Source organism: Epinephelus fuscoguttatus, linkage group LG6 (assembly GCF_011397635.1).
Source record: "Epinephelus fuscoguttatus linkage group LG6, E.fuscoguttatus.final_Chr_v1".
NCBI lineage: Eukaryota > Metazoa > Chordata > Actinopteri > Perciformes > Serranidae > Epinephelus > Epinephelus fuscoguttatus.
The window spans coordinates 8,686,094-8,712,185 of NC_064757.1; the positions used below are offsets into that span (position 1 = coordinate 8,686,094).

At 40.6% G+C, this 26,092-nt stretch overlaps 1 protein-coding gene across 4 annotated transcripts in view; it reads left to right on the forward strand.

Annotated features, from left to right (window-relative positions):
- Positions 1-26,092, forward strand: part of unc5db (unc-5 netrin receptor Db) — a 282,084-nt gene that overhangs the window by 233,061 nt on the left and 22,931 nt on the right. For all 4 annotated transcript variants that reach the window (XM_049579875.1, XM_049579874.1, XM_049579877.1 and 1 more), the window contains 2 exons: positions 7,900-8,071; positions 20,032-20,259. In XM_049579875.1, the coding sequence (XP_049435832.1) occupies positions 7,900-8,071; positions 20,032-20,259 (400 nt within the window). The remainder of the gene's footprint in view (positions 1-7,899; positions 8,072-20,031; positions 20,260-26,092) is intronic.

A 26,092-nucleotide genomic window follows, 5' to 3' on the forward strand; every position in this document is an offset into this window, starting at 1 on the left:
GATATCATCAAGATAATAGAATTAATTCAATTAGCACAGCAGCATGGTCATATCATTCTCACCAATCAGATGCTCTGAGTTTTTCCATGTAACAGAAATATTGAAAAAGAAAGAAAGAAAACAAGATTTGTTTTGTTTTGTTTTGTTTGAGAAACTCAGAGCAGCATAAAACCAGTAATACATTTTTTTTGCTTTCTTGTTTTAATACCAGTTTTAACCTGACATAGATACAAACAGCTGTATTTTGGCATATTCGGTAATTTGATAATTGGTTTCTCTGTCATAGAAACAGCCAACTATTCCACGTGTTTTATTTAGACAATAGATGGAGTAGAGTATGTTTCATGTCCTTACACTGTGAACCACAAACATATCACTGTAGATGTTTCTCTATGGCTAATTAGATTTAAAAAAAATTCACAATACTGGTAAAAATAATAAAATCGTTAAAATTCAAATTTCAAATTGCATTTTGGACTGGTGCTGATATTAGAGAAAAGCTTATAGAGTATCCAGAATTGAAAAGACTCCTAAGGGAAAATGACTGTATAGGCTTTAACATATATTGTGCCTGTTAGATTTGTACAAGGGCAAATTTTGCCGTAATAGTGGTGCTAGAGGAAAGACCAAGGGATCATCCTCGGAGAGCCATGAATATTAACAGCAGGTTTGATATAAATATGGAAAGAGTTATTATGCATTTAAACAGCCCAGTTACCAGAAGAAATTGTTGGCACTGGACATTTCTGCAAACCACAACTACATTTCATCTGTTGTGTCATATGTATCATGTCAATGTTTCTAAAGAGACATAGTGTATGGGCTGACTTTGTCATGAGGAGGTGGAGGGGATGGTATACGCTGTGTCACCTAGGCAAGCAGCCTGTCAAGTTGCAGAGCACTGTTCCAGACAACAAAATTCCTCATTCCTTTTTTTAGTTGGAAAAGTGCCACAAAAGAAGTTGGGTTTTTTTTCATCAAGATATCGCTATCGGTAGTGTCATGAAAAGGGTTTTTTTTTTTCTTCTTTTTTTTTTTTTACCCTATGAAGACGTCTCTGCGTTCTCTGCCAGGATAGCACCACAAAAAGCGATTGTTTTCTATGAAGATGATGCGACGATGCCACAAAACAGCAGTTATTTTAAGCCAAAACATCTTATCCTAACCATAACCATACTGGGTTTTTTGCATGTTAACCCCAGTTTTGTTGCAACGTAAAGAGACATAAATTTTCAACATATCCGTAACATAATAATGTGCAAATGTAAAATATGTATGGTTTGCAGAAACACACAATGCCATTTTTATTGTGGGCAATGAGTTGTGGGCCGACTGCCCAACATCGACTGACATTGCAACCCCTAAGGCCCTGACATAAAATCAACCATATCTTCAAAATAAGCCCTTTTTTAATGGCATGTTTAAAGGTTTTATTACTTTACTTTGAGGGCAGTATCACCTATAAAAACTTGAAAATTTCAAGTTTGTTTTGAAGGGATGGGGATTTAACTGGACATTGATTTTCAGTATGGTCATCATCTTTTCCTTTTTCTGTTGAAATAGACCCATGACTCAGCTAACATCCACACACACACATGCGCGCGCGCACACACACACACACACACACACACACACACATCTCTGTCCTTTATTGACTTTATCAAAAGAAGAAGAACAGACTTTGGAGACTGAACAATTGATTGGTAGGCATTCAGGTTCCTTTGATGAACTCATTACCAATAACTGTGAGCCTTATAAGTTGTAATGGCATGCTGAGTAGTACATGGGGATGGATGCACTTCTGAAAGAGCAGTTAAACCACTGAAATTCTCCATAATGTTAATGGCAAAATACCACATATTGTTATGATCAATATTCATAATAGTAGTAATAAATAACAACTGGTTGTTAAACATCAGCCAACAGTTGGCCCTAATGCTTTGTTCTGGATATGATTCAGGAATCACTGTCTGCAGTGCAAAAGTAAGAATTATACACAATTATGCCTCAACTTGGCAAAACATAACATTCTTTGTATGCCAATAGCTTGTATCATGAGCTTCAAGCATTTATTCATCTTGTTCAGTGATTTCAGACATTATTTTTAGTTATTTGAGTAGCTCTCTCAATGACAAGTGACCAAATAGCACAGTGAGTTGTTTCAAGTGATTAGCCTTGTTGCCTATACTCATTTTCCCGTCAAGTGGGTTGCAGAACACCAAGGTCTGAGAATAGCGATGAAGTGGCATTAGAGTTAGTTGAATAGTCACTGTGACGGTATTATAAATCAAGGCACAGTGCTTTGTGATGTGTTTTTATAAACAGATCAGTGATTAGTTTAAGTTTTTGTTAATGTTCTACAGTGTGGTTCTTTCAATCAAGTAACTTTGTCAGTCCTTGATTACTGAAATTGTTTTGATGAATGCTGTGCAGTCAAAAGGAGAAAATAGCAGAAGATAGATGTTGTGACTGATCAAAGCAGGAGAAGTTAAGCTGCTTGTCTTTGCTGGATATTTGCAGCAATGCATGAAGCTTCACCTCTAGATGCCTGTTTGATTAATGTATCCATGCCCCACATAAGGTGTCTGCATCAACTTAAAAATGGACAAAAGCACAGTGGGACAAACAGGTGGGAGACTACAAGCAAATAAAGGCGAAGCTAATGGAGCGTGCTAATGTGTGCATCTATTAAGCCTGTCGTCTTCTCTCCCTGCCCAATCTGCCACTTTGCACGGCTCCCTGGGTCCCCGAGGAGTGAGTCATTGCTCACTTTAAACAATGCACCTCATCTAGGGGCTCAAAAAGCTGCAGTATAGAGCCCTTCATCGTGATGACAAGTGGAATTGAGAGAGCCCGCTGGCCTTGGACGCTTCTTTAAGGTTGCTGCTGGACTCTTGGGCCTGAGTTGCAGGCTACTTAACAAGCAGGTAATCTGCTCCTTGCCTGCACTTTACATTAAATGTGTGATCAGGCTCAGCGTTGTTGGCTAAGGGATCGAGAGCTCTCTCCAGACCAGTCAAGAGCAGGGATGCTGTTGACATAACAGAAAAACTGACTGTGAGCTAAGAGATATAGGGAGAGGGTGAGGTGACTGTGCAGTGAGATGGTAGGTCAGATGTTGAGGAAGTACTTGGGAAGAGTAGAACCAGAAAGAGCATTTACCAACTTTTAATTCAGATACACTTCTGTAATAGCTCAGACACTTAATGTAACATGTCTCATTATGAAAACGTTTTTAAGAGTTGGGTTGTCAAAAAAAAAATAAAGTTCTATGATTCTGAGGCTGACAAGACAATTCTGAGTGAATTATTGCACTGCAAGCAGACAATCAGTTTTCCTTGCTGTACATAATTTGTCATTTAAAGTGACACTTATATTCAAAAGCAGCACAGCAGGAGCTGTAGCATGGCTGGTCTTAGTGGGAAGCAAATCCATAACCCCTATGGTGTTGGTGCCATGCTGTATTCAGTGAGGTGCACAGCGGTGTGAGTCAATTCTGTCCCTTTTTTTTTTATTTATTTATTTTTTTACAGAAAAGCAATTAACATTCTCTGAATGCTAGAGAAAAAAATAGTACGAGAATGAGAAAGTGGTAGACATGGTATGTGGTATTAACTTTTACTAGCCATTAAGAGTGTGGACAGTGGTATTTTTGCAACATTAAATGTCCCAAAGAATAATTCTGGTTTATCACAGCTGTAGTATTTTTGTGGTTATGGCCAACATTTCCAATAATTGTGAATAAACCAACCTCCAAAGTTAGTCATATGTTAACCACATCGTTGTTGAAATGTAAAGTTGCAGTGTATCTGCAGCATAATAACATACAAATGTAACATATACGTGGTTTACAGAAACTTACAATGCCAACATTTATTCTGGCTATTGAAATCGGACAGCTTTACCAAACCTCTCAGCTCTACATGTCCATCATAGTTTGGAGACCCACTTCCTGGTTCAACCAGGGTTGACTTACTGCAGTTGCTTAATTTCTTTGCAATGAGTGTTGAGAACACTGGGGGAACCCACACGCAGGACACAAACAGTTGGGGGAAAAAATAAGGATTTATTCCAACAGAAGGAAAAAATGGTGAATGGTGGTGAGCAGGGTCCAAGGGTCAAGTGAGAAGGGTGAGGGGGATGATGAGCAGGGCTGGCTGGGGAGCAGATGGGTGGATGGCTGGCAGGTTGGTTGGAGAAAGGAGAGGCAGATGCGTACTGGTCCTGGAACATACGGAGAATCAGGATTAACAAAAAGGCAGAAACAACACGGGGAAATCACAATCAATAAATTGTCCTTTCTTAAAGTCTGGCCTGAGAAAACTACCACAGAGGGTTGAACAACATTCTGGCGATGAGTGGGTGAGAACCAGGGGTAGATATAGACTGGAGGTTGATGAGCTTGATGGAAGGCAGGTGTGTGTGATCAGCCAGGTGTGTGTAGTCAGCCAGGTGAGTGTAATCAGCCAGGAGCCAGGGAAGGGAAGCCACAAGACACAGACAGACACTGGGGAAAGGGGCAGGGAAAACACAGGAGAACACTGGGAAATGCAGTCCAACAGCACACAGCTGCAACAATGAGGGGTTAGTACCAACATTTTAGGTGTGCTTACTTATTTTAGAAACCCACACATTGCTCTGTGAGACTGTTCTTAGACACAGCAGTGCTTTTACCTAAATGTATGCTGGTATTTACTAATTAGCATTGAAACAAAGTACAGCTGACTTTGGTTTTGCAAGTATTTGGTCATAAATCAAAGTATTGGACAAATGCAATTATTTACAGAACACTATACATTTCCGAACATGTTCAAATATAACAAGGCATGCAATAGGATAATCCACCTTTTCTTTATCAGACATCACAGAGTGCTTGGCTCAAGACAAAGTAATAACTCTAAATAACTCTAAATAAAGCCAAATAAGTGCACTGTGTAGTTTCATCATTCATTTTAAAAGGTATTCAACCAGGAATGTGTGCACTGAATGGTCATTGCAGTGCTTTCCCAGTGGACATTGCTTTGTGTTACAGCAAATGTTGAAATAAGTTACATATTTTGCTAGATGATATGTCCTAATAGCTTAATGTTTGCTGCACACATAACCTCAGTGTTGACAGTTCAGTTCAACCAAGGACAAGGACCTGTGTTGCACGCCATAGTCCTCTCTCTCTTGCTCTATGTCTTGTCCTTCTCTACACTGCTGTATATCTCATGAAAGCTAAAATGCCCAAAAAAATCATCTTAAAATCAAAACTCTTGCTGGATGACCTTGTATTTTTCCTCAGGAGCCCTTTGCACTGGGACCTCCCCGTGCCAACTCAGTTGGTTCATTGAAATTGATGAGGGTTATGTTCACATGCAGATAAAGTGGTTTAGATGATACAGCTAAACTATTTTCATCATCTGTTGTAGTGATGTCTCTGTTGTTTCAGATACTTGCAGTTTCTTTAATTGGTTCTATGTTATCATAACTGATGGAAATACAACAAGACTAGGTCAAAGCCTAGTATTTGGTCTACTGTGTAAAACAGGAAGTGGCGACATTCACTCAGTCACAGACTTTGCCAAGCTGTTGTAGTCCAACCTAAAACATCATATAAATTGGCTACATCTTAAAACAAAGAACAGTACACTTAGACACTTTCATACAGCAGAAGGGACCTGCTTTCTCTGGAGCTGTACCCACTGATCATTTAGCACAACCCTCCCCTCTTAAGCTCAAGAGGGGAGTGCAGCCATCGCCACAACTGGAGCCAAGTTCCACTGATAACAGTAGTTTGTTGAATGTCCCATTGGCACCAATTAATTAGCCAAACCAATTAACTGATCGACCTCTTGGTAAAGGTCGTTACTAAGGTTGCAGTACCTGTTCCAGCTTTGCAACACATAATTTTCAATAATGTTTCTCATGATTTTTTAAGTCTTGTGTCATTCAGACATTAGCTGTTCCTCAGACAGATTGATAAGGTGGTCCTCTCTTTCCTCTGTCCAAAACAGCCATTTTGACTGCGACTGGACTAGTTAGCCAGCTAGCTTGCTAATTCCACCATGCTTTTATGCTAACGTTACAGTTGTTAGAGAAAATGAGCCAAACAAAGTTGTCACTCATCCGACAATAGCAATGTGCTTCCTTTTGCGGATGAAGGATGACGTTGTTTAATTTTACTCATGTAGTGGCTGGCTAGTTAGTTAGCTAGCTAGCTAACTTGCTAACCATGCTATCATGCTAAATTGGATACAGAAAGTGAGGAATACAGTAAGTATATATTATAGAACTTTCAGTGTCCAGGATGGATGTATTGAGAGACCTGGATACAACATTGAATGCAGGGCCCTGTTCATTCCTATGAAAGTTGCTCCGGGGTGCATGAAGCCAAAATGGTTCAACTGCTGCATATAAAATTACCCAGATGACCAGCACTACTTCTGCACTATGCAGCCCATAGAGTATGCGCACTAGAGACTAACAGCAGCTGAGCGTGGTCCAGTGATTAAATTCCACCAGCCAAATGGCTAACTTCAGGTTTAGTGCTCCACTAACTTGCATGGGGATAAAATCATTTAATCATGTGGCTCTTCCAGACTTTTGAAATTTTATCAGACCAAATGGTTAAAATTTTTATAGTAAAATGAAACATTTGGCTGGGGTTGTGACACTCAAAAATAATTATCATCTCATTTCCAACATCTCTTTCATTATATAAGTTAATGGTAAGAGGCCTTTTTGGGCCTCAGGGCATCATGTTACATTGTAATTGCAATTTGACTACTATGACATTTGGCCTCAACGCCTGGCACACTTGCTTGGGGCCTGGCGCCCACAGCTCTGTCATGGCATCACCTATTCATTACAAAAGAGTGATGGTCAATGGGGAAAAACCAACACTTTCATCATCAGTCACTCGGACCAAGGATGTAACTTCATCACTCACTCACTCACCCACTCATTCACTCATGGACAGACTGTTGTGTTTGTAGGGCTGGCCTCGCATCCTGTTTACCAGCTGAAAATAAGACCTGAATTGTAATAAACTAGAATTGTTCTTTTACATGCAGGCTCTCTCTAACTGCAGATTGTGTTTAGGGCAACATTAATCTGCTCCTACATCATTAAGCATTCCTCTTCATTCTCGACCTGTTAGCTTTCAGTCATTGTGTAGCATACTGTACATTAAAGCTACTGCTCCCACGACAACTATAAATCACTCCTCTTTCAAAGACGGAAATCTTAACAAATCAGATGTCTGATCGGTGATGACTGATGTGAGCTTACAAAGCTTTGTTGAGGCATTGATCTCCTCTATCATGATCCCGCCTGCCCTTTTTTCTCTGAAAACCAGCTGCCGCCGCCGCTGCTGCTGCTGCCGCCACCATCCGCTGGCAAGACCTGTTTGCTGTGAGCTGCTTTTAATGAGCTCACTCCAACTCGCCAGCAAATTGCAATGACTTTTTCACCTGTGCTGGAACAAAGTCCTGCAGCATGGCTGTGTAGCAATAACTTTAACTCGAGGAGCAAGAGTCCACAAGAGTTTTTCATGTAGCAGCAGCAGCTCAAAGCAAGATATTAGGCACAAATAATGGCTTTGAGAATAAATAAAAATTGTCAGCGCCTACAATCTTAGTGCTTACAGCAAGAAAGATGCTGCCATGTTGAAACACTAGGCACAATGTGACTGATCTGTTTTTTCGAAGTGAGAGGTTTTTCTGTTTTGTTTTTTTTTTTGTTTTGTTTTTTTCATAGATTATGGATCATGTTAGTGAAGTTAAAAAGAAAAAAGTACAGCCTTCATACAGGCTGTATCTTTTCCCTCCAGAACCACTTTCTTTATGTGGTTTTTACAGTGTGTCTCATTCCCTCTCTGTGTGTGTGCCTTTGTGTGTGTCACGGTGTGTTTAGTGTCCAAACACTGGAAGGCTGTGAAATCCTCCTTGGCCCAGAGGTGATGTACGGTCCTCCGGGCTTGGACCTCTTCTGCCCAGTGGCCATGACCATCGCTCACTGCGCTGAGGTGGACACTGAGAACTGGAACATCCAGCTCAAGAGGAAAACCCAGGACAGCAAATGGGAGGTGAGAGCTGCAGGCCCACACCTGTCAAGTGCTATACAGCCCATCAACATCTTAGCTCGCCTCAGACATGGCGCATATATCCTCCATTGTCTTTTTCCTCAATGGCTCCATTGTTGTTGTTTTTTTGGAGCTAAATGTCAACAGGAATGAAGGCAGAGTAAACCCACCACACTTCACTGTTTCCACTGCTTCTGATTGCAGTACACGTCCTGCTGCACCTCAAGACGAGACTTTAAATGACACTGAAGTGCAGATTTGTAGACAAAGTAAACACTAGAAAAGATGAGTCATAGCATCAAAGTTAAAAATATATGCTATTGAGATCCTGCTGTGATGAAGGTAGGAATCAATGCACTGGGTCCATAAATAACGGGAGCCAATCTTTTTTTTTTTTTTTAATACTTGAATCAGTATTTAAACAGAACCTTTTTCCACGTACTGACCTCCTGTCTCACTTCAGATTAGATTCAATGGTAAGATAAGAGAAGTGCAAGTATATTACCACCATACTCCTTTGTTGTTTACATGCCAAAATAGCATATTTTTCTGTGTAGCAGCTCAAGAAAGAAACTAAATCATAAATCAAACAAGTAGGTGCTGACGTGTCCACACATCATAATGATACCTGTATGTTTTCTCTTGACTTTATCCCACATGAGATCTATCTGTGTCTCTATTATCCTATGCAACTACAGTAAATACCTCAGCCAGCTGCAGGCTTATGTTGCTGTAAACCTTAAAGCTGCACTAATCGATATTTTTATATTTACAATGGATGAAGTCTAGAGTGTGGGACTAAAGAGAATTAATGCCAAACTCTGCAGTTTCCCTCACCTCTAATGAGCCTCTCTCTTTTAGCTTGTTCTTTTGGTTCTCTGGCCTGCAAATCTCACCTCATGACAAGGTATGCATGATATATATGGGGCCGATAAATTATAAGCCAATAAAGGGAAATTTTTGTATTGTCTATGTATTGTTCAGATGATTAAAATTATAGCCAATAAATGGCACCAATGATACAAAGCCAGACTGCTTTCATTGACTTAACAAGGGCAGTATCTACAAATAATGAACAAATAATAATAATAATAATAATAATAATAATGATAAATAAACACAGTGGCATCCATTTTGTTGTTGGTTGTTGCCCATTCTCGGAACCCATCGGCTGTATTTGATGTCTGACTTCCAGCAGACGGCGATACAGCCTCTGGGGGCAGACCATAGACATATGGGCAGACCCCCGATTTTTTGGCATTCTGGTTTGATTTGGGCGGAGGAGGCAAATTTCCGTTTCCGACTTTTGTTTATATATAAGTAAATATGCTGAACCATTGTGATGGATTCAGAGTTTGCAGTTGCACCTCGTTAGTTCACCTCACGGAGCGTTTAACCTGGCAACAACTGCAGCCGGCTCAAACGTGATTGGTCAATGTCACGTGGACTACAAACAGCCTACAACCGGAAACCAGGGCTCTTCAGCTCTTCTTCCAGAGGCAAGATCTCCGGGTTTGCGTACAGACTCTACATTCACTGAATGTAGAGTCTGTATATAGAGAATAGTTGTTGCCTAGCAACAGTGTTCATGTAACGTACAACTCTTGAAAGCTAATCATATTATCATGGATGTATTCTTGTGCCACAAATATGACTTCATCAATTCAATCTGAAGAAAGTAATAGCACCATTAAAATAATGAAAAAAAAATGTACTTAAGGTCCTTGACTTTGACGGTCCATGTTGGCCAGCAATCCGCTAGACTCCTTCTCCTGCGTAAAGATGAAGATGATGTCGTTTTCTCCTCCAGTACACTGACTAGGGGGTGCTGTGCCATGCGGCTACTATTATACTGTATGCGGCTATTATAGTAAAAAATACGGGTGCACGTGTGTAAATTAACAGTCCCTTTATTCCAAAAGGGAAGTATAGTTAATAAAGCTCCTGGAAGGCAGGGATCATTTCATTCATCAACAATAAACCAGGCGTTCTATTAGTTGGGAGATTTTGACAGGGTTGTTACACAAAAAATTTCCGGAAGCAGGAATTCCACAAGTGCACAGAAGCAGCTTGAGCGCAAGGAGAAGAGCTGAAGCTGGAGCAGTATCTGAGTGCGAGCACACAGTTTGAGCAGAAACAGAGTAGATCTAAGTGCAAGCAGAGGCTATTTGAGTGCGAGGGCAGGGTTTTGAGGGACAATATTGCAAAATCTGAACGTGAAATCAATAAATAATGCTCTCAAATTGATATACCACTCTCTTGAATCAAGATAGGAAAAAAACTCCATATACCTGGCAGCCTAGTCTGTATCACGTCTCTTTCTCTCTGGCTGCATGTGTGGGTGAGACACAGCCACTAGTTAGTCGGAGTTGAGTGTTGATGTATGAGGTGAATCACTATTGCATCGCTGTTCTACTCGGGAGTTGTAGGTCAGTCTATCATGCGATGGTGAGACGGAGCCTGGGTGTGTATAAAAATATGCAGCAGGATGAGCAGCATGCAGTGTAGTTTCTACACTTAACTGATTGAATTACAGAGAATTACAAAGTAACACTGGGCTAAATATAGAGATTCTAATCAACTGGAGACAACAATGTTTTTACTACACATAGTGATAAACCCATGGATATAGAAACAACTCATTGCAATCAGTTGAGAAATATAAACTTTATAGTGCTTTTTACATTGTATTTGGTGCTCACAGTGACACTACTACTGTCCCGTTCTGCTACCAGTTAGGCTCTGCCCACAAAAAACATCATTGCTGTTTACAACAAAAAAAAAGGGTCTATTCCTCCAATCACCATTTTCGCTCTGCTGTTTTCAACATGGTGGCTGGGTTTCTGAAAACATTTCGGTCAGGACCGCATTAGTCAAAGAGAACTTTATTTCCATTCGCAGTATCATATTTGGCAGTATGGCTCTGTTCTGGGGCCTCTCTGCCTTTCCTAGGCCTACACAGAAAGCCTGAGGTGGAGAGAGTACACCTCTCCACCCTTCTGCGTGCCTGCACGAAAAGCCTTGAGGCAGAAAGAGCAAACCTCCCTGCCCTTCCATGCGCCTACATGGAAAGCCTCAGGCCAGGAGAGCAGCAGCAAAGACCCCCAGGAACTGAACAGAGCAGCATCATTGACAAACAGAAATGACACTGATAAGTCAGACACAACATGAAAAGGAGGAGCTGGGGTGGAGGCGGGTTGCATAGCGGCTTGCAGAGGAAGCAGCAACAATAGGCAGGCCAAAGCAGTTTAAATAGGGCGCCCTGAATGAGATTTGCCAATTGATTGCATAAAAAGGAATCATGTGATCTATCAGCTGACTCCCTTCCATCAATCAGCTGATCCATCAGTTAATTGGGCTGCTTGAGATCAGCTGATGTAGCTGGGACGTACTGGAACTAAGCTTGAAATAGTGTTCTGTCTGAACTAAGGTTATGATCCATTTTTAGTGAGAAATAGACAATACAGTAACAGAATACTGATTCATATTTGAACGCTGCCGCTTGACAGTTTGACCACAGTTCAGGAGCACTGATTGACATGATTGACAGCTGTGTGCAAGACTGCTAAGCTCTGATTGATTGTTTTTCAACAGCAAGAAAATGCTATTAGAAGCACTAGGAGGAGTAACACACTATCTGTCACATGTGTTACTGTGTGAATATAATTACAGATTCAGCAAATATGACAAAAAGTTATTTTCATAAAAGTAGCTTTGATGCATCTGAGTGCTACTGAGGAAAGTTTACAGTTTTCTCTCTCTACCAGTGCACCAGCTAGTTGTCATTTGACACCACAATAAGTTGTTACTTATTGTGTAACTTATTGTGTACTTACTACCTTGAAGATGATCAGGTCATTCTGTTGTTTCCCTGTATTTATGTTCCCTTTTTTTTACTTTTCCATACAGTAACAGATGTCACTCAGTGTAAGACAGTGGGTTTATACATGAACATTAAAGTCATGCTCCTTGACATAAGATGCCATGGCTTGTTGACCCTGTTATCTCCCTCTGTTTGCTGACCTTTATATATATGTGCTTCATGTGGTAAAAGGTCCTGTTAGTCAGCATGTCACATGTCAGGTGAGTTATGTATGAGCCATAAAAACTGTTGGGGCTTTGTGGGTGAGCTCATTGATCCAGTCTTGTGCTCTCTGTGGGTTCAGTGGGTGACATAAGGCCACACAAAGGTATCACAGGCAGTCCAGCAGGAGGAAAATAAAGAAACAATTACAGCATGTAATGGCCAGGAAGAGGCATGGCTGCTGTCAGTCAGTGTGGGAGTAGTGGTGGTGAGTGTTGCAACCGGGGGGGCGTATAAGGGGCCGCTAGACAAGGGCAGTATCGATTAGTGGATCAGGAAAGACATGGCACGGTGAATTTAGATGTGAGGCATTCAGGAGGAGAGTCATGGAGATTGTTTCTCTGCTGACCAGGACTCTCCATTTGCCTCCTCAACACACACACATATCCACACACACCATCAACACTAAACACAGCGCAGCGGTGCAACTCTCACACAATATTTTGCCTTTCTTGTTAGCTTCGCTCTAATGCTTTGGAACAGGACACATTGTATTTTCCAGCTCTTTATGTGTTTGGGTTCCAACAATGTCAGCTTTTTTTTTTCTCCCTCCAACGAGAAAGATTGTTTTTACTGGTCTGGATGAAGTCCCAAGAGCTTAATCCCAAACCCAAAGGCATAACAAGCCCAATCGCTGTCGTCACTTTGCATTATTTGCTTGTGTTTTTGAGCAGGAACCAGCGAGATGATAACAAGACAAGAGAAGGGGCAAATAATGAAGAGAATATTCATCCAGGCGGCAATGGAAATGGAAATCTGACGTAAAGTTTTGGCAAGCCGAGCATGGGTCAGAATAATGAATACCACAGGTTTGCCCCTGGCTGTTGTGGTGGTTGTCAGTGCTTAAAAGAGCTTGTTATTTAGAGGAAGAACAGCCGGATTTGCCTGCTTTCTACATCGTCTGCCTTTGTCCTGAATAATGTTTTTCTAAACGATGGAGATGGCTGATATAAAGAATATTCAAGAGCTGCATCATTCTGTGCATGCATCACTGTTTTACCACAAGCAAAGATGATGGACATAATGGACCTTCATCCTCAATTAAGGCAACAGTTTCTTTCTGAGAGTGCGTGCCAGGTTCAGTTTGGTTCCCTTGTACTGACAACAAAACAAAAAGTCTTTTAGTCCTGGTTTTCTTTTCTTTCTTTTCTTTCTTTTTTTTCAAAGTAGTAGACCAGTACCCAGTGCTAGAATAGACAGCCCTTTTTAGCTCTTTGATGTGTTTTTTGTGTGTTGGAATCCGTGTTCAGAGCATGTAGCCATAGCTTCACTTGGTCCCATTTGTTGGCTATAAAACAAAATAGCAATGCCATTTCTCATTTTAGTTACCATCCAATGTATACCATCTATCCATGTAGGATAGATTTTGTACCTAAAGAAAATGTTCCAAATGCAATGCTATTTGCTGAAGACACACGCATGGCTACTAACTTATTACTTAAACTTAAAACACACCGGCACTGCTGCGGCATGGTGCCTCATGTGATACACATCAAGTGCCACCCTAGCACACATCGGACACGTCACACTGCAGTTCGTTAACAGGCAACCATACAAAGTTATTTCTGCTTTTACTGAAAGATATGCACCTCTTCCACCTCTGTGTTAGCTTAAAATCATGTGTGGACAGCCCCTAATTAAACGTGATTTATCACCTGATGAGCTGATCTCCAGAGCAATGACTCGCCAATCAATATCTTTTTGGCCATCATCAGCTCAGGATATTTCTTCCTCCAGTCTTTGTCATACATGAAATTGCAACAGGTGTAGAGTTCTCTTCATACATCAATGATTAGTAGAGGAGTCGAGCTGCCATAGGAGCAGAGAAGAGTAGATGCTGTTGGAGTTGGTATGGTGGCAGTGACAGTGGCATAAAGTGCCACAAGGCAGTGCGTCCAGAGGCACCAAAATGCATCTAGCTGCTGCTGGTGTGGGATTGTACATTGAAAATAATAAGGCAAATTTTGTAATGCGCACCGTTCACCACCAGTGTGTTTTGGCCTTTATCCACTCAACCACTAATTTCAACTCCCCATTTCAATAGATGGAGAATAGATGAATCGTAATTGTCGATGTGTACCGTGCTGCATCATCTGCATATGCTAAAATATGGGCTTATTTTAGAACACATTAACTTATTTTGATCTGATCATCTGAATTTAACCTGCTCGAGAGGACGCTTGGCCATGCAGCATAGGTTACTGTGGTATGGTAAACTGATGTAAATCTGAAGAAATGTTCCAAATCTGCTCTTTAGTCTTTGGGCACATGGGACTACTGTATTTTTGACACATTTCATTATATTTTAGGAATGAAACAGTAGTCACATGCAGGGTTGGGTATCGGTACTCAATACCTTTGAGGTGTCAACCAAAATAACTCACTGCCAGGTAGTATTAATACTTCTCTAGTGAACACTACCTGCAGTCAATCATTTTTGTATCCAGATCTACAAAAAAAGACTATTTGGTTGTGCTTGCAGCCGATTGCTGCAAGCTTTCTTTGGTTTAATGGGATGTATTATTAGCCCACCACTGCAGCAGTTACAACCCACACCGTTTGTGGTGTGGTGAAGTTGAGTGCAGTTTATTAAGGGAGTTGGCAGTTCAGTTGTACTGTTAGAAAGTTGGCCAAAGTCTGTCCGTACCAGATTTTAAGACTTTAGACCAATCAGAAGAAATGTGGTGGCATTTTTCCTTATCATACATTAGTCTTTGGACATCAGTGGGTTAACAGTGAGCTTGCTTCAAGAACACTTCAAGTCAAACCTTTTGATGGCTAACCCACTAAGACAGGGCCCTTCAACATATGTAATGCACAGACATTAGACTGTCTAAGTTGATGCCAAAATACAGAAAGAGAAGTTGCTCTCTTCCCTTATTTGTTCTATCTTCTTCCCTGTCCATCTTTGTAAGATTAGAAACCTTGTCGTCTCTCTTCAGGCAGTTCAGTCAGAGATTGATGTTGTTTTGAAGAGCTCCTCTGCTGACATCTTGTTTGCTTACGGAGGTGTCACCACTTTCTGTCAGTTTGTATATATTCTTCCTCCTCCTTTGAGTTCAGGCTCATGTTTACCTAACCTTGCCTTTTATAAGCATTCTAGGTTCGCTATTGTGTGACCAAAAAAAGATTTCTTTTCAGGGTAAGAGGGCAATTTCTCAGGATGTGCAAGTGTTGCGAATGAGTAAGGGAAGGAGACCGGAGGGAATATGAATGAATACAAGATTCATGTCGCTTTGAGATTTCACTCTAATATTAAAAGGGTGCAGAGATCCTCAGAGCCTCTTGGTTAGAAATAATGACTTACCATTGAGGTCTAACCTGAAGTTACAGAGAGGAGGCTTTTGACGATGCATAATACCTGCAAATGCACAGTGCCATTAAAATGCCCTTATTTCAGCTGTCATTAGAATACACACTACCCACTGAAGACTCCTCAGCACTCCCAGCTGCAGTATATTATTATTCAGTGCCATATTGCAGTGTGTTAAGCTGTGCTTATGAGGATGCAGAAAGTACAAAATGCATAAACATAAAGTATTCACAGAAGGAATCTCGACACCTGATATGAATGTGGCTGAACACAGTGGTAACATTTCTCACTTTATGTTGCATCTCATTGGGTGATCCAGTGCCTGATTATAATGTGAATTTAGTACACTTTGCTGTCCTCTGCCTGGATGATCTTTATGCAGGAAAACCTACCATTTAACTCCCAACTAGGTTAAAACAAATCCTTAGTAGTCATATATTACACGTCATTTGCGGTCTCTATGCCTCCTCTCCAGCAATAGCCATGGCTGGAGGCATTATTATTTTTGGGTTGTCCATCCATCAGTCCATCCATCCCATTCTCATGAATGCAACATCCCAAGAAGGTCGTGTGGTCAAAGGTCAAGGTCACCATGACCTTGCATCCATCTCATTCTCATGGGTGTCTCTCAAGAACATATTGAAGGAATTTCTTCAAATTTGGTACAAACATCCACCTGGACTTAAGAAAAAAGTGATTCGAATTTGGTGATCAAATTGCAAGGTTTCTGTGACCTTACGTCCATCTCATTCTCTTGAACCCAATATATCGTGTAGGCCTTGAGAGAATTTCCTCAAATTTGGCACCAACATCAACTTGGACACATGAATGACCTGATCAAAAGTCAAGGTCACTGTGACCTTAGAAGACATGTTTTTGGCCATAACACAAATATGTTCTGCAAATACAGTTTCTGGCCATTACTGAACATCATAACTGAGGAGCAGAAGGGGAGACATTTGGTCAGATACTGCATTGGTGACACTAATTTTAGGTGTCCACCTTGAAACTGTGTTGATTGTATAGATCTTCTTTGCTGCCAGGGAGAAGATGTCTGTGAAGCATCCACGTTTTCACAGACATGAATGTAAACTTTAAGCGTAACTTAACTGGTTGAGGGAGGCATACAAGTCCAAGGCAGTAATTCTAGTTGTTAAAGTATATTTTCCTTGAAGTAAAGTTTAGGATTTTTACTGGAATTGGTGACACATCATTTATGATATCTGTCACGAAAATGAGCTCAACAAAGAATATGTGTTCGAATGAGCTGACTCATTCATTGCATAAACACAGATCTCTTGTTAGCACTTTCCGATAGTTCCTTTGGCTTGTCATTACTTAGTATAATAGAACCCCTCCTTCCTCCTGGGTTTGTTACAATGTCTTCTTTTCAATGTCTGATGATTGAAAGGATAGGAAAGCAAAGGAAAAGAAAAAAATGAAAGACAGGACATAAAAGATTCCTTTATTCCAGTTGGAAATAATGAAGTGCTTCCCAGCTGCCATTGTTATCTCATAAATAAAACACTCTGTATTGTTCATAATGACTATTTGGTGTTCTTCTATGTACTAAAACTATCAGTCATGTGGGAAATGGTCTTTCACATTCTCAGGAGACTGCTTACAACCTGTGTGGGTTTTTGCTTTGTGATTTAAACCAGTGTTACATTATCTACACCATTATTCATCAGTAGCATACCAGAACTCCATCCATAATACATTCTACTGTATACAGAAGTTCATTTGCACATATTTCTAGTCATCTCTATGCAGCGCTGGGTATGAATATTTAGTTCTACAACAAGCTTCAGCAACAAACTCTGGGTGAAATCACAACAGGATTGCGCAGCTTTTGCAGCTGCTAATCCTGCACAATTAACACTAAAATAAAAGGTGATATTCATCCCTAACTGTGCTGCCAAGCAAGTATTTACACTTATTTAAATTAGGTAATATGCATACATTTGGTGCAAAATTGCAAATGAGCCTCGTTGCAAAAACAGTTTAATTCACTAAGCCAGACGCAGGTACAATGAATGCATTAGCATCTTCAGAGAGTTGGTGGTAACTGAAGTGCACTTATAAGGGGTATCATGACCAGACTTTCCAGTGATCCTGGCAGCAGTAAATGTAGCCAAGCAAAGGCATCATCAAAGGCAACATTAAAGGCCAAAGCACAGTGGCGCCCCTGTTATTTTCAATGTAGAACCCCACACTGGCAGTGGAAAGACAGGTGTCGGCGCCACCCCACTGCGCTTTATGCCACTCTCCTATTTCCAGCCTTATTGCCCCAGGAAGTAAATGCATTTTTCCCCCACTCACTCCTTGCTTGTACATACCAGCTCCCATAGCAGCTCTTTTTCTCTGCTCCTATGTTAGCCCGACTCCGACCCTCATCATTGATGCACATCGAGAACTCTGTTGCTGTTGCTGTGTCTTGTGTGTGACAAAGAATGGATGAGGAGAGACTTGTTGTTGAGATCGAGCTATATCCGAGCTTTATACTTTACCACATGGGTAATTTCAATTAAACACAAAAAAACGGGTGAATTGCACTCAGCAACAAAACTTAATGATCATGTTTGCGCTTTTATATTATTAGTGCAATATCTTTTGTGAACTTGATCTTGAGAAAGGGCACATAGCGGCTGTTAGTGATGCACAATTCATGGTGCTATCTGCAGCTGCTATCCATTCGTTACTTTGCCCATCTGTGTGCTACTTCAAGGGTTTCTCTGCAGGTATGGCATTGAAGGATGGTGTGCAATAGAATGTTTGACTATTTTTGAACACTGAAATGTGACCTGATTGGGAAGTTATCAGCCCATTGATGGTCATTATCTGTGGTTGTAAGTTTCATAGACAAAGGTCAGCAGGGACCTGCTACACTTACTCATAGGTTCAGAGGGCCATTACCAGCCCATTCAATTCATTTAGGTGTAAGTGCCAACAGCATGTGGTTAGGTTTAGAAAAAGATCATAGTTGGGTGCAGATATTTGTGTCACATGGGGCTCGAAGTCCCATTTTCTGGATGAAAGTACCTTGTTTGAAGCATCCACCACCACTACTCCCACTCACCCTGTATGCAGACTTTCTCGCACATGAAAGAAAGTCCCATGAAAGCCCTTTGTTGCAGAAAAGTTCATTGCATGGCCTAACAATGGCCTTCTCAGCCTAAAGCAGGCGTGATAGGCCCCTACAAACCCATATCTATGACGTTTCTCACCACTCTTAACAGCCATTTAATGGCCTAACAAGTGCCATATCTGTCAAACAATGTGAGTTTTAATCTGTTGATCACCTTTAATAATAATAATAATAACTTTATTTGTATAGCACTTTTCAATATAACTAACAAAGTGCGTTACAGCATAAAATATCAGCACGCATTCAATATCAACACAAAATACATACAACTTAAACATTATTTCATAAAAGCCTTCCTGTAAAAGTGTGTCTTGAGGAGCGATGTAAAACGAGGAACAGGCTCTGAAAACCAGATTTCCTCAGGCAAATCGTTCCAGAGTCTAGGGGCCCTGATTGCAAAGGCCCTGTTGCCTTTTGTTTTCAGCCTAGACAGCTAGCACGGCCTTATCAGCGGATCTCAGACCTTTAAGGAATTTAAGTATCATGATCTTGAAATGTTTTATAAACAGTGGAAACAGAAGAACTGCAAATTGTATGCAATGTATTGGGAGATTAAAAATTACAAAAGTAAATGTGCATGAAAAGCCTTTGGTCGTACTAACTTTAAGTGGTATAATTAAAAATGTATAGTACATCTTGCAAAAACCCATAACTTACAGGGTAATCGAGGAAGGGACACATAATTTGAGGTAGACAACAACCCGCTTTTACACATCAGAAGAAGTTCTATAAAAAAAAAAATGAATGCTTGGTAACCAGACCAAGTGTCTCACTGAGACAGGCCTTTATTTGTCAGAATGTGTAGCCACACCGAGCTAGTAAAAGGGACTATCATTATAACCTCAATTTTGGATTGGCTTTTGTGCAAATGTCCGATGCGTTTACCCACAGACCTGTATGGTATAAAACGGATTACAGCATTTCAGTGTTCCAGCTCATCTAATGAATTTTTTATGTTATAGATGTTTTTAATTTCAAATATACCATCAGTGGACACAATGTTCCCTTTATTCTTGCATAAATTCCCAAGAACTTTACTGGTAAAACACATAAAGTGCTCCAAGTTTTTGTTGAACAGTGTTAAAGAACCAAATAATGTGCTCTGATTTTACCTGATGAATTTCTAAGAAGCATAACATTAATAAGGTGAGTACAGGTGATCAGCAGTGTGCAGGATTTTTTGAATCTGTCATAGTCTGTGTTAATGATACCACACACCTGTCCATAAGACTCTTTAGGGTGTTTCAATTTTTTTACTATGATGCAAAGATTTTTTTTTTTGTGCTCCCTTTTATTTTAAGCAGTTGACAGAATACAAATAGATAAATATTTAATGGGATATGCTCTGGCTGAGAGAAACATCAGGACCCACTGTGTTTTTATGGCCACGGCTTCTGTGCCTTTGTACTTCATTGCAGGAAGTGATGTCAGTGGAGGAGGAGTCCACTTCCTGTTACTGCCTGATGGACTCGACGAGCTGCCACCTGCTGCTGGACCAGCCGGGCTCGTACGCCCTGGTGGGCGAGCCCCTGACGCAGGCTGCCGTCAAGAGGCTGAAGCTGGCTGTGTTTGGGAGCATGGAGGCCGGCTCCATGAGTTACAGCCTGAGGGTGTACTGTGTGGATGACACGCCACACGCATTTCAGGTGGGAAAGGGACACCTGTGAGGTCTTTGGCTTTTTGTTTTCCTCTTTTGTTTATCCAACAAAGGTCGATGATGATGATTATTTCCATCAGCACTGTGTTTAACAGTTCTCCACAGTCTCATTTATTCATTAAGAGGATGTGGCCAGTAATAATGGCTTAAGTAGCAACTGTTTCCTTGAGCTCAATCTGAGGTTATAAAATGATAATTCATAGGGCAAAAGCTAATGTAATGCTCGACTGGTGCATTTAAATATTGCCAAGGTGGATTGTGGGCTTGTATAGACAGCATTCTGCAGTGCTCCATAGTAGTTCTCTATGTTACAAAAAGTGCTTTACAATTTGTTCCTTTTGCCAATGCTTTAGGTCATCTGTTGACCTTAGAAATATTTTTTTCATTACAGTATATAGTATACATAAAGTCATTATAGAACAAATTTGCAGGCATTGGCATCATGTTTCAAATGTTCTACAAACCTTGCTAAAGAAGAATGTGAGGTGAGTAGTAAAAAGAGCTGCCCTTTGTCATGCTGTGCACACTACCTATGTAAAAAAAAAAAAGAGAGAGAGAGAGAGAGAGAGAGAGAGAATAGTCACACTCACACACAGACCATGATGGGACTAAGACATGGTGGGTGAATGGGTCAACACAGTATTTACACACAGGACACTGGTGTTCAAATCCCTTGTAAGTCAGTTGGGGGCTAATTGTTATGCCTCCGTGATTTTAGTGGTCACAAGTCAAAGGTAAAGGTCACTGTTACCTCAATCCATCTCATTCTTGTGAACATGGTATCACAAGAACACCTTTCAGGAATTTCTTCAAATTTGGCACAAACATCCACTTGGACTCAACAATGACTTAATTGGATTTTTGTGCTCATGGGTCAAAGGTCAAGGTCACTTTAACCTCACAAAACATATTTATTGCCAAAACTAAAGAATTCACACACTAATTATGACAAAATTTCACATGTCTAATAAGATTAAATGATGAAGTTATGATATAAAGTGCATTTGGAAATACTCACTACAAGTGCTGGGGCCAACACAATTTCACTCCAACCTCGCCACATATCGATGTTTGGTTGTAGGCTTTCCATGTTGGGATGTGACGTGTAGGGTACCCTGGGTGCATTGGTTCTTGAGTGCTGGGACTCTTTTTCAAGTTCAGCCTGTTACATACATTGTCTGTTTTCAAAATACACTTCTGTTTTCTTAGGAAATGCCCAGTGTGCATAGTCTGTTTCAAAATAAGCGCACTACGTTGGTACACTGCAAATTGACAAACTCACGTGGTTATGTTTTGCCCACACACACATAGTTGGGTTTAGGACAAAAGAACAGGGTTTGGCTTTACAATCATATTGATAGTGAACACTGGCCTTCTGGGTGAAAGTGTTGGACTCATCCACCACCACTCCCACCCATCCTGTTCAGACTTCTGTTACCTTAACTTTTGTTGTTGTCCCACCACATTTACGCCTGACACTGCAGGGTGACTACAACACCCACTGGCCGCGTATCATACCGACGTGAAAGGACTTTTTTATTTTGTCAGTCACTGCCCTAACGCCGGATGTAAATGACTTCAGAGTGAGACCAGGTTGCTGGAGCGCACTCTTGAACAAACTGAATAGTATGTAAATTCGGAGTGGAATTTACCATTTTCTTATTCAGAACTTTTGGAACAGCAGAGCGCCAAGCAGAGTGAGTGTATGACTAACTTAACCATTCGTTATATCATATAAAAATAAAGCGCTCTGTTTCTTCAAACAACAGGGCTATAACTTTAGTGTAGAGTGTCAGAGTGTTGAAATGACAAATACACTCTTTATATCCAAAAGGTTAAAGGCTACTTCACTGTGACATCACGGTGTTCTGCAAAAACACTTTACTGGTCATTATTCAACACCATTACTTCAGGAATAGAAAATAGCCACACTGTCTTATTATACTTTGGGTGTAGGTAGCTTTGTTGCCTATGGACAACTGGGTGCTAATAGCATTTGCCAAATATTAACTGAATTATCACCTATCCCCTCAGGTCCTTGGAGCAATTTAGTTTCTTTGTGCTCATGTTTTGGTTTTCTGACCCACAACTTTACTGTTTTGGTCCATTCTGACAGCCTCAATGGTAGGCAGCTGTTTCAAGCAAAAATGCTCTGATGAAGCCACTGTACACAACCGTCACTGCACCAAACAGCAGACAGGCAATGTTAACAGCTAGCTGGTGAACAAATGTAGTGAAGCATTTGGCAGCTAAAGGGCCAGATATTTCCCTCAGGAGCTGTTGCAGCAAAACAAAACGTAAAAGCATGGGGACTATTGGCCTGATGTTTGTCAGGGTGCCAGACACATGATTCAAAATAAATGAAGCTGCTCTGTGTCTGCTGTATGGTATATAGGCAAATGTTTGCTAACACATTTTGCATATTGACTTTATAATGTGATAATATGTCAGTGTAAAATATAGAGTTTCTAGCGCCAAAGAATGATGCCATGCATTTCACTGAAGTGACAGAAAAGCATATTTCCTGATGTTATAATAGAACAAATTTTGAGATCTCTGTCTCTTAAATGGAATGCTGAATGGAATTTGGTTGTGGTGCTCACCACTGGAAAAATGACATTCAAAAAATTCAGCTTTCAGATACAGTGTTCTCATTAGTCTGGCAATCCACAGAGCACACCGTCCAGAGTTTTCATGGGGGCTATTAATAATGAGGTTTGTGGATTATCCAGAGTGAGCAGGACATTATTTCTCAAAAGACACTTTGCTTTTGAATGTCATTTTTCAAAGCTGTGAGCTCCACAAATTAAGTTTCATTCATCTCCTTTGTGTTTGGGTGGATGCAGAGTCTCGGAGGCAAACATCACAAAAATGAGGAAAATAAAACAAAGCTTGATACCACTAGAGGTAAATGAGAAAATAGGTTTTTGTGGCTCTAAGACTGCTGCACTTGAAGTAATTTGATTTTGTCTGGAAGTACTGTTGGCCAATGAGTGACTTAAATGTCACTTTTGTATTGCTTTTTTGTGTGTTTGTTTTTTAAAGAAAGAGAAAGTGAGAGGAGAGCATTTCGTACTCATTTCCCCACAGTCTAAAATTCAATCTGCCAATTTCAGCAGTCTTTCTGCAACTGTGCATCACAGCTTTCACCTCTTTCACAAAAATGTGAGGATGCACATTTTCACTTAAGCAATTTCTGCTCTATTAGGAAGTACATATTTTAGGTCCTGGCCTAGATTCAAACTGAACATCTTGTGTGGATGTGGTTTTAGCCTGGGCTGTCTGAAGCAGCAGGGACTTCAGCATGTGCTCTCTACCGGTTGAACCATGTGAGTGATTGCAGATTCATTACCCCTGTGAAACAATACTGCAGAGCTGATAGTGGGGACTCTCTAACAGCCTGACGGATTCTCTTCCAGAGGTTTTAATAGACTGAGACAAAGGCTGCCGTACTGTAATCACTGCCATTCAAATGTTAACCAATCATTCTTTTTTTTTTTTTATCTTGTTTGACTTGATTATCCTTCAGCGACCTATAGGGTTTTTAAGCATTGAGATCTCATCAGTGAACATCAGGGAAATCAAGCTTCCCATGCTCCCCGGAGAGACTAGACTAACAGAGGAGCTGAGCCGAGCTCAACAGTGCACCGCGAGCCTCGTGACTGACTCTGCCTCCCGACCGCCTTTCTGTCATGTCGCAGCCGTCAGCGGCAGCTGGCTTTAAAATGCATTCTGGATTTGGTTTATGAATTTCCAGCCTGCCGAGCAGATGCCAGACTTTTGCGCGTCCCTTGGGCCCCTGTCTGTTAGCACCACATCTCTGCTGTGTGTAGTCCAAGCTCAGGCACAATCACAGCCTGGATTCTGGATCAACAGGAAGCCTGATGCAACACAAACACTCGTGTGAGGGAGACATTTTCTTCGGCTGAGACCGAGGAAGGGTTATTATTGGCGGTTTTATATTTTCTGTCATATTGCACAATGCTGCTGTCTCTTTTAAAAGAGTGTTTCTGTAACAAGTCAATTTTACTTATATCCAAAGTGATACACGTTTTAAAGATATCATCGTCTTGTTTTAAAATAAGCAGATAAACATTCAGTTCAAGTAAAGAGCTTAATATTTTTTGTGTCAGCTATAACAACAAAGACACGAAATCTGCTGTTGCTCAGGAGTGGGAGGAAATATTTCCCCTCTAACAGCAGTCCATTTCCAAGGACACAGCATTCAAGTCCTATTTGAGACACAATGGATACAAGCTTTCTACCTGAAAATACCACCCATAGCCTATTAGTATTCTGCTGGCAGATGTTACCTTCTACTGGTAATGCTACTAGAAAGTATGTTCACCTCAACCTTTAGCCTTGGCAAAGGATCATTTCTACAATGTCTTGAATTTTGACACATATATATATGTAATGGTAAACAGTATTGTTTTCATTGCAGTGGTCATTTTGTGATTCCACTGTTAAACCTGTTGGATTTCTTATTTTTGACACTGCAACAGTGACTTAGCTGTGAAACATCACGTGTCAAACAGCAAATCAGGAACTGTCACAGTCTACAGAAAACTTTAAAGCTTCAAATAAGTTAAAAGGGTACTTTCATTTTCAACCAGCTCTGTGTGTCATAATAAAGTGGATATTATGTAAAGACAAATCACTCCATCTTTCCAGCGCCCACATCTGCCTGTTGCTTGAACTACAAATTGTACTCCCTTATCTTTGTATGCCTGCTGCCACCACTGACACAAAGAGTATACTAAGGGATCGCGAGAGAGCCACCCATCCTCTTACTCAGATCAAATTCCAATCAAACTTTAAAACTAAGCAGCGCTGATCAAATATAAACCAATATTCTGTCACTGCATTGCCTAGTTCTTGCCTAAAATGTTTCCAGAATCATAATTTACTGCTTAATTTTACTGATATTGAAAATTGTTTCTTACCAGCTGGCCACCACATTGCTTTTAGACGGGCCCATTACATCACCCCTCAATGGAAGCATTTATCAGTCGTGTTGCACAGAGCATTTTGCTAGTTTTAGGTTTTCTACTTCTTGAACAAAAGCAAATGCCACAGCCCTTTTTCTCTGTTTTCTCTGGTCATGTAACACCAGTTTTAAAAGCATTTTGTGTCTTTCCGCTGCATAGAAGCCCAATTTTATGAAAAGACCATCTTTTCAGCAGTGAAATACTTGTTTAAAATGTGTCAACAAAACGCATACAGCTACATGCACGACCATGTAGGGAAACCACTTTGTCTGGTAGGTCACCTGCTAACAGTTCTGAAAAATAGCTACATGCTGTGTCGAAAAAATTAGAATAAAACTACCAGAAAATACTCTTCACTCTGCCAGGACACAACCAGAGAGTTGTAGAGTAATAGGAGCTTCTGTCTGAAGCTTCCCATGTCAGTTTTCCTTTAATGATATTTTTAATGTTATTCAGCAAAGGTTTAGATGTATGTTTTGGCCATCATTTGGTATCTTTCCAAATTCATATCTGAGTGTGTTTTACATCACTTCGGCATGGCAGATGGCTCTGAATACTATGATGCCCTTGTGGCTAAGCACACAGTCATTGCTGGTAAACTGTCAAATGTACAGACTAAATGGGTTGTAGGTGGAAGTAAACAAGCTGCCATTACTGCAGTGGCATCGCACATGTAAATCTGCCCACTAACAATCTTATTTATGAAAAGGAACTTACCTTTTAACAGCTTTTTAACAGCTTTTGCTATAAACAACTTGTAACAGGTGTCACAGTGCTGTTAAAGACAGCTAGAAATCCTTTCCCCCACTAATCACCAAAACCTCATTTACT